Below are 9,720 nucleotides of genomic sequence, written 5' to 3' on the forward strand. Positions count from 1 at the left end.
TCCGATCCAGGTGTCCCGTCTCATCCACCAGTTTGTGTCGTTTAAATGTGGCCGATTCGTAATGAGGCTTGATGTGTGTCTCACAGTAATAAGCCAGACACATCAGACATGACTTCACCGCTCTGTTCCGCCGACCAGTACAGAAATCACACAGCGCATCACGCTTGAAGTATGGTAACGGGTTGAGCTCACGAGGGGGCGGCCGAGGCTCCGGGTTCCCTACGTGGGGCACGTTGCGTCTGAGTATGGGCCGAGGAGTGAAGGTCGCCTGGCACTGCGGACAACTGTACACACCGAGGTGGTCAGAATGGTCCCAGTAGATCTTAATGCACTCCAGGCAGAAGGTGTCTCCACACGGGATGGTGACAGGGTCTCGCTGGGTGTCTGTGCAAAGGGGGCAGGTGTAGTCGAGGTAGTCAGATTCTGCCATTTTCTAAAACAAAGATGTGAGAAAGAAAGGTGAATTGAAAGAGCAGCTGAAGCAGGAACACACCCGTATTTATAGATCAGAAAGAAGGGTGGAGGAAGGGACCACAATAGTTTACATAGATGAGGGATTGTAAGGCACGTTACTTGCATTTCTATTCCAGAAAAAATCATTCAGAACACAATTTCAGCATTATAGCAAATGTTAAAGCAAGTTTAAAGGGACTGTTCACCCAAAAAAGAAAATTCTGTTCTCATGTCGTTCCAAACTGGTATGAATGATGTTGAAAACAACACTGGACTCTACTGACTTTCATGGACAATACATTTGTCCAAAGTATCTTCTTTTATGCTTCATAGAGGAAACAAAGTTATACAAGTTTTGACTAATTTTCATATTTGGGTGAACTATTCCTGTAAGGTTCTAACAATTCTAACAAATGAAAGTGAACAGCCAAGGCACTCTCTCTATTTCTGCATATGAACTGCAGTGAAATTTGAAACTGTTTTGTCTGTAAATATGGAAACTTGTTAGAATAAATTTGTCTAGTCAGTGCTTGCCTTCTGTAAGTAAACTACAGTGACTTGACAGCTCAGTGTGTACTGTAAACACTCAGCATATTATGCAGGTAAAGCATAAACAATTAAATGCTGGATATGAAGAATTTCAAGGTCAAACTGACTGGTGACATGAAGGGAAACTCACTACAGCATGCTTTGGATCGTATACGTATATGTATATTTCTTCCATTACCTGGCCATTTTTCTGGCACCCAATGAATCTGTTTACACAGATGGTACTAAAACGATTATTGTTATTTTATTTTGGGTAGTTTTCCACTGTTTTTGTCTCATTTTAGGTGGGTTTTTTTTACATTTATTATTCTTGTTTAGTTTGAGAAATGTTATCATCATAGTTTTAGTATTCACTTTATTTTTCAATATAGAAGCTATTTCCTGTGAATCCTGTGAATCCCGCTATATTGTATATAGGTAAAGAGAACATTTATTATTCTTGTTTAGTTTGAGAAATGTTATCATCATAGTTTTAGTATTCACCTTATTTTTCAATATAGAAGCTATTTCCTGTGAATCCTGTGAATCCCGCTATATTGTATATAGGTAAAGAGAAAAATTACAAAGTGTGGTAAATGGCAAAATTATTTGTGATTATGATTACGATTATGAATAAAATATACTATAAATACTGGTTGGTTTGCAACATCACGCAGCATAATGCCCTTGCTCTTACATTACATTACATTATGTTAAAAATACAGTGAATATTGAATATTGAATATGAATATTCCCAATGGTGTCTTTGCAGGCCCAGGGAGGGAACGGTAAAGGATGCTGAGCCGCCATCTGGATGAGCTGCCAGACCTGCACTTCAGAAAAAAGACACACATTCTTTGCACACATTGCAAAACCCTATTAATACCATTTGAACATTGTTTATAAGCCACAGCCGTGATCATGTGCTTCCTTATGATCACAGTCCATTCATCTTCTTGAATATGCAGCAGCTACATACCTAATACTTTCGTGTTCACATGGACCATAAACTTGGAAAAATGTTTCCAGCATCTTGTTAAATCCATGTCACAAAGAATTCAGGCTGTTCTGGGGTCAACAGAGGTCCAACCCGTTTTAGGAAGGTGACCTAATAAAGTTGAAATTGCATGTATATATATCATTTGTTAGTAAATGGATACATTTAGTTTAAATACTGAATGAAAAGTAACATTTATGAGTACTCTTATATTCATGTCTTCAATGTTAAATTTCCAAACTTCTTCCACTGGTCTCAAAACATTTACATACACAAATGTCTCCAGAGTCCAGACATTTTGGTAATTTGTCCAATTGTCATCCTCTATAAGGCTCAAGTGTTGCAGACATTTACAACGCCTTTTGCAGCTTGTAATCTATATCTTCAGCAAGTAATAACCTATGAATAGATCTGTTTAATGCTTGTGACCTTCAGGATTCATCTGTCTTCAGGTTGTTTGTAGCCACTGAATGTAATATGCGACCAATTTTTCTAGCATACTGTAGAGGGAGCTCTTGTAGTTCATATAAAGCAAAGTTATGCTATTCTTATTCAAAGTCTTTTTCCAGTACTGGTTTTAAATTGTTGCACTGCTGAATAAATATTTTTATTATAAATAAATTGTTTGACTGAGGAAATACTGGAGATGCACAATCTCAGCTCATTATTTTATCTCCAAAATGTATTGCAAAATGTAGTCAAGTTGACTGCAATTTTTCTAAATTGTTAGCAAAAAAAAATCTAAAGTTGTTTTTTATCCAACAATGTGTTTATTTAATTTTGTATCACCAGGACTTACCTTAGTTTGGACATATGCAGATATAATTATATGTTCATATGTGAAGTTATTGTAGATATTATGTTGGCCTATTCTGGTTATAGCAATCATTGTTAATGCCATTACCGCACATCACATTTACAACTGGAATATGACCAAATTCCAATTAAGGTTTCAAAAGGGGTAGCTTCAAACTGATGCAAGAGAAATACCATTTTGAGTTCCCCAAATAATCTTTCTATGAACAAAGTCTTAAAATAACATAAAAAAAAAATAGAATAAACCTTGTTACACGATAAGTACATTTTGTGTAATGGAAAGGTTCTGTGAATGGTAAAGGTTCTCCATGGAACAATCAATGCCAATAAATAACCTTTATATTTAAGATTGTAAACAGTCATTGTTCCTTTAGTTGTGTTGTCAGCAATGGTGATATGCTGTGAATGGGTCTTCATCTATATGTGGTTGTGGTTTGAGTAAGTGGTGAGTTGCACAGACACATTAGACAGAGGTGCCCTGAAGCCATTAGAGAAAATAACATTTAGAGCATCACAGTCCAACTACGTTTGTGTGTGCGCGTGTGGCTTCATTATGTAACATCTGAATGCTGCAACGCAGAGATTGATGGGAGAGGGTGTGGCAGCAGAGAGAGACAAAAACAAAGACAGAAGGAGGAGAGCAGGAGGAGGAGGGAGTGAGGGTTGAAAGTGAAGGACTGCTATATCTAGTCGGCAAAGTAGAAAAGAGGACAAATAAAAGGGCCAAAGAGGCAGAGAAAATCAAAAAGCAGAAAGACAAGAGGGCCTGTGGCAGAAAGAGAGAGAGAGAGAGAGAGAGAGAGAGAGGAGAGAGTGATGTCATCATTTGTGCTGGGCTGTGCTCTCTCCTCCCCTCTGTCTTGCGTCATTGTACGCACACACACACACCTACCAGGCAGAGACGAAGACAGAGGAACACACACACACATTCAGCATCCTTTCAGTAGCAGCTTAGCATCAGTATCCAGGATTGTCCAACTCACTGTCAGGTAGGCTGGATCTCCCTCTCAATAACATACACCCATCCGGAAGCATCTGTTATACGTACAAGACCAAACAGGGCGTTATGCATGAGATATAGTTAGCATGTTTTCATAGTACAGTTTTCAGATGATACAGTGCACTATTCGCATTATTTGACAGATGCATTATTTGACTATGTACAATAAGTGCCTATGGAATAAAGGAACATAAGCTCTATTACTTGTTTACCAGAGTCCTTTAATTTATAATAAAGCAAGAGTTTCATGCATTTTTTGAGTAATTTTGATTTAATTTACTTGTATTCCATTATTCTGCCTATAAAGATATGCATATTTATTTATATTTTATATTAGGGCTGCACGATATTGGAAAAAACTCACATTACGATATTTTATTTTCTGCTATATATATTGCGATATGAAAAAAAAAATCACCAGATGACTTGAATAGCTCTATTTGGAAAAAAATTATCAATGATTGGGATGATTTTGTAGGTGAGTAAATCAGCATAGAAAATAAACAAATTACAAGCATAGATAAATATAATAGAACAAAGATACAAATGAAATAAACCGTGCTTTATATTATTTCAGGTAAGTCTAACAGTATTCAGGTACAGAAATTGAATAATCAAATGTAAAATAATACTGCATAGTCTTCACTGTATAAATTAAATATAATAAATCTGTGTTAAAGCTACAAAAGTGATTTTTCTCTATGTGTATTGTTGTTTGATTAACATTCATGACACAGAAAGCAACAGGAACATTAAACTGCTGTGAACCAATATACTGTTACACATCCATTTTCTTTCTCAACTGTTTACCTTCCCCTAAACCATAAGCAACTGTGTTTACAAGGATACTTGCAGACATAGGCTACGTTCACACTGTCAGTTTTTGGGATTGACAACCGCATTTTCTTTCCAGGTGTGAGTCTCGAAATGTCCCGTTCACACAGCAGCTTACAGTTGTGTTTATAATACTGTCTGTATGAACCATAGACAGTGTTGCCAAACCCCTCCCTTTAAAGGTAAAGGAAAGTAAATATATATATATACTTTACAAATGATGACAGTATAAAAAATATAACAAAAGATTAAGTATAACAAAAAATTCTGAAGTGAAATTAGGAAATGCTTGTGATCTGCAAGCACATCAAACATGATGGAAATGATGAAAAGACACAAAAGACACATAATGTTGGGAATTTGTTTTATGTGTCACCACAGTGCATCCCTGTCCTGCTCAAATACAACAGATAAGAGATATTATGATTCTCCAAAAACAAAAACTTTATTCATACAAACTTTAGTCAACACACTCTATTACTACAAAGTAAGTGCAAAATACTGCATCCCAGCACACATGACACGATGATGCACCGTCTCTCTCAGTATCTGGTTGACATGACTGTGCATGAATTGTGGTATAACTTTTGTTTAAACCGTGGTTAAAACAAGATGTTCATTTTTTTCTCCGGCATCTTGATTGTTGGTTATAATGTAATTGTGGTGTGTGTCATGGCAGGCGTGGCGTACTGGTGTGTTCGCTGCGCAGACTCATTGGCATGATTGAGAGCAAACGTGAGAGGTCACGGGCCTACGGCAGGGTGTGGCCAAGTAAAAAATAAAAAATCTCCAAAAAATCTCTAGTTTTATTTAAATATATTAAAAATATATATTAAAAAAATATATGTAAAAAAAAAAAAAAAGTCGCAGCTATGCACATGGGGAGTCTATGGGATTGACTCCCTTTTGCAACCAGCCTCTAGCGGCCAGTTGATGAATTACAGTTTAAGTCACTTCCGTGTTGGCATCACGAGAGAGAGCGGGAGGTAGCCGCTTGGTATGAACGTGCAACGGGAGTCAAGCCCGTATTCCTAACCATAGCGACAGTGACCAAAGTAATTTCTGTAACGTAAAAGTAAATCGAGCTGCGAGTTCTTTCGTCAAATCTTCATTAACCAACAGCAGCTTTTAAACTAGAGTGCGGAGCATTTGAATCACGAGGCGAGCACAACACAAAAAATGATGGGAGCACTCCGGTGGAAAACTGACGGGATTTAAAACGTTCAGATGACACGCAGCTCATTTCTCCGTCACTGTAATTACCGAAAACGCACATGAAAACACGTAACACATGTTAGACACGCGTTTGTGCGGCAGAGGCAGAGCAGCTCTCTCTCGCACTGTATGACGTGACAGACAACTAGCTGTCCAGTCCTGTTCCGTTCACACAGCGCGCGTTTTCTGAGAATGCGTTTGTGAATCCTGAAAATTTACGGGTTTGAGTTCGGTTACATAATGCGGTTGTCATGCCCGTAAATAACCGAAATGTGTGTGAACGTAACCGAATTAAGGACTCAAAAACAAGGCTGACAACCGTATTCTGCTGCTGTGTGAACGTGGCCATAGATCAGCGCATAGTCCACGCGTTTGTGCAGCAGAGCGGCTCTCTCTCGCACTGTATGAAGTGACAGACAACTAGCTGTCCAGTCCTGTTCCGTTCACACAGCGCGTGTGTTCCGAGAATGCGGTTGTGAATCCTAAAAATTTACGGGTGTGAGTTCTGTTACAGAATGCTGTTGTTATGCCCGTAAATAACCGAACTGTGTGTGAACGTAACCGTATTAAGGACTCAAAAACGCATCAACCGTATTCTGCTGCAGTGTGAACGTGGCCATAATTTCGCGCTTATGTGTAATTTCAGGCACAATTAGACGCAGAAGTGAATGGAATTCAGTGTTCATGTGCATCTGCGTGGCTCTAGCGGTGGCGCACGGCGTGACAAAATACTATAGAACCCATTATAATCAGTGATGCTGTCTACACTGGATGTGGCGCGACACGACAAATCCCCGACAGTAAACGGTTGCCTCGTTCTGTTTATGAAGAACTTGACACAAAGTAACAACGGTCGCTTTGTTGCGTCCAGTGACAAATCCCCGACAGTAAACTGATGCCTCATTCTATTTATGACGAACTGACACAAAGTTCAAATGACAACGGTCGCTTTGTCGTGTCCAGTGTAGACACGGTGTCTGTGTGTAAGCACAGTATCAGTATAAATGTAATGATCAGTATACTAAGCATGCACATCCTGCGATGTGACTATTGCGAATGCGCACATAGCGATATTGATGCTGAAACGATATATCATGCAGCCCTATTTTATATATATATATTTATGGATAAAGACATTTGTGAGTATGGAAGATAATGGAGCAATGTAGGATAGTAACTCTGGGTGTAACCAGAACATTACAGAAGCTTTCGCTGTACATAACCAGCAGACATAAATATATGACAATATTAACACAACAGTACAGCATTGAGTAAAACAGTAACTTTATATAAAAAAAACAATACACATTACAGTACACACATTTTCATTAAAATGCAAAGCGGGTTCATTAAGAGGCGTCTTTCCACTAGAACAGGGGTGTCAAACTCAATTCCTGGAGAGCCGGAGCCCTGCAGAGTTTAGATTCAACCCTAATTAAACACACCTGATCCAACTAATCAAGTCCTTTAGGCTTATTTTAAACCTATGTGATATGTGTGTTGGAGCAGGGTTGGAACAAAACTCTGCAGGGCTCCGGCCCTCTAGGAATTGAGTTTGACACCCCTGGCTTAGATCATATTCACAAGTCAAGACTTGAGTTCTGCAGTTTAAAAGCATAGCTCACCCAAAAATAAAAATTCTGTCATCATTTACTCACCCTCATGTTTTTCCAAACCTGTATGACTTTCTGTCTTCGGCAGAACACAAAAGACATTTTGAAGAATGTTTCAACAGTTTTTGTTCATCAAAGTCTTACTAGGCATACTAGAAACTTGCAGGCAGGTGTGTTGAGGCAAGTTGGAGCTAAACTCTGCAGGACAGTGGCCCTCCAGGATCTAACTAATCAAGTCCTTCAGGCCTATTTGAAAACTACATGGTATGTGTGCTGGAGCAGGGTTGGAACAAAACTCTGCAGGTCTCCGGCCCTCCAGGAATTGAGTTTGACACCCCTGCACTAGAAGATCTGGAATGCTTCTGTGTAACTGTCAGGATCTCTAGCTGGAGTGCCCGTGAGCTTCGCTAGAGGGCACTCCACTCCAGACTTTTGCCAGTTTACCCAGGACTCCATTTCCCATAATCCTTTGCACGGACTCATCAATTGCATCACCTGTCTTTCATCAGATGTCATCATTAGTTCACAGCTAGCTCACATTAGTAGGACTTTAAAAGTAGCACACACACTCTCTGTCTTCGCTGGTGATTGAATGTTTCCTTGCCTTCGTGTTTTGATCCTTGGACTGTTACCTTGTTTTTGATTGATTGCTGCCTGCCCTGACTATTGCCTGACTTGTGGATTACCCTTTTGCCTTTGCCCTGGATGTGTTTGTTTGCTGGTGTTTGACCCTGCCTGTTCTGACTACGCTCAATGGAATAAAGCCTGGACGTGGATCCCCACTTTGTTGTCACCTCCTGTTAAAGCCATCTTAATTTTGCCTTAATTGTCTTTTTGAATTGAGTAGAATATGTAACATTTATTGAGATTGTGATTGCCATGTACATTTTTGTCCTTGAGCTGAATACCTACCTCTAGTGTTGCATACCGGTCACTGCACCTAAATAATACCTGTAGGGTCCTGCTTAAAGGGATGTAGTAGTCAGCCTAAGATGCCTGTCAGTTAATACAAACAATTGTCCAACCGCATGGCGGTAGGTTGCTTTGTGAGAGTGGAAACTCTAAATGGAAATAAATGGATTATACTTTCCTGAAGCGTGTTGACTGAATGGATACTGGCTGGCACACCTCCCTTCGTTACAGAATCACCAGCCAACCCCGGATCCAGTGGCTTTTTCAGTGTTGCAGACCTATCATGGACCCAGTTGACCAGCTACTTCACCTTTGGCAAAAGGACCTGTATATCGAGGAGTACATTCATCTATTCTGTGAGTTTTCGCACCGTGTGCTGATTGATGATGAGATTTTGTTTAAGGACTTGTTCTGTTTTGGACTCAGTGAGCCAACAAAGTCATTGTTACCCGAAGGGGATTATAATGATAGTTTGAGAGATTTTATGGACTATGCTCTGTTGTTATGTGGCTCTCTTTCACTGTGGGAGAGACAGAACCTCTTCACAAAATGGCTGCCAGCCCAGAGACTTTCCACACCATGGTCACCATTCCTTAGTCTCGTCCCGTCATGGCCGCCGTTCCAAAGTCTGCTCTCAAGCCTGCCGGCCACTAGTCACCCCAGTTCTCCATGCACAGTATAGTCAGTCTTGGAAATCTACGATGTACTCTCTGTCTTGCCAGTTATGGCTACGGCCATTCTCTGTGTTTGGGCTGCACACACCACTGTAGTTTCCCCAGAGGTGGCAGCCTTCACTGCAGAACCTCCTGAGGTGGTGGCGCCCACTCTACTCCCTGAATCTATTCCCAGGTTTAACCCAGAGAAGGCTCCTGATCCCAAAGTTAGCCCAGAGAGGGTTTCTGTTCCGGAGTCTAGCTCAGAGATGATTTTAGTCCATGACCACTGCCCCATGCTTATTTCTACTCCTGATCTCAGTTTTGTGTCTGCTTCAATATCAGAACAGAGCTTAGTGTTCATTCCAGCCCCCGACTTTAGTCTAGTGAGGTCTTCAGCTCATGAGTACAGTGCAAAGATGGCTTTAGTTCCTGAATCTGCTCCCGAGTCCACTCTTGTTCTAGAGTCTTCTCCAGAATTCGTTGGATTCTCTGAACCCATTTCCGAGCTTCCTCCAGCCCCCGAGTTTGCTCCAGAACTCACTCCTGTCCGTGGGTCCACTCCCGAGTCGACTCCAGTCTACGAGTCTGTCCAAGAGCTCACTCCAGCCCTTGAAGCTGTCCCAGAGTCCGCTCCTGTTCTCCCTGAGGTGGCAACTTCTGTTGCAGAACCTCCTCTGACAGTAGCAGCACTCTTTC

The 9,720-nt window shown here is 40.4% G+C and overlaps 2 protein-coding genes across 3 annotated transcripts in view; one reads left to right on the plus strand and one right to left on the minus strand.

Moving 5' to 3' along the window:
• Nucleotides 1-430, minus strand: part of LOC107700242 (tripartite motif-containing protein 16-like) — a 5,669-nt gene extending 5,239 nt beyond the window's left edge. Inside the window, exon 1 of the mRNA XM_016501831.1 lies at nt 7-430. Coding sequence (XP_016357317.1) covers nt 7-430 — 424 coding nt within the window. The remainder of the gene's footprint in view (nt 1-6) is intronic.
• A 3,161-nt stretch (nt 431-3,591) lies between these two features.
• The window catches only part of LOC107700244 (tubulin polymerization-promoting protein family member 3-like), a 12,198-nt gene continuing 6,069 nt past the window's right edge, over nt 3,592-9,720 (plus strand). The window contains exon 1 of one of the 2 annotated variants that reach the window (XM_016501834.1): nt 3,592-3,783. In XM_016501834.1, coding sequence (XP_016357320.1) covers nt 3,611-3,783 — 173 coding nt within the window. In that variant the 5' untranslated portion in view covers nt 3,592-3,610. Of the gene's footprint in view, nt 3,784-5,604; nt 5,626-9,720 lie in introns of those variants that run through there. The other variant, XM_016501835.1, reaches the window with a different exon arrangement.

This window comes from Sinocyclocheilus anshuiensis, unplaced genomic scaffold, assembly GCF_001515605.1.
Source record: "Sinocyclocheilus anshuiensis isolate Anshui unplaced genomic scaffold, SAMN03320099.WGS_v1.1 scaffold1236, whole genome shotgun sequence".
NCBI classification, from domain to species: domain Eukaryota; kingdom Metazoa; phylum Chordata; class Actinopteri; order Cypriniformes; family Cyprinidae; genus Sinocyclocheilus; species Sinocyclocheilus anshuiensis.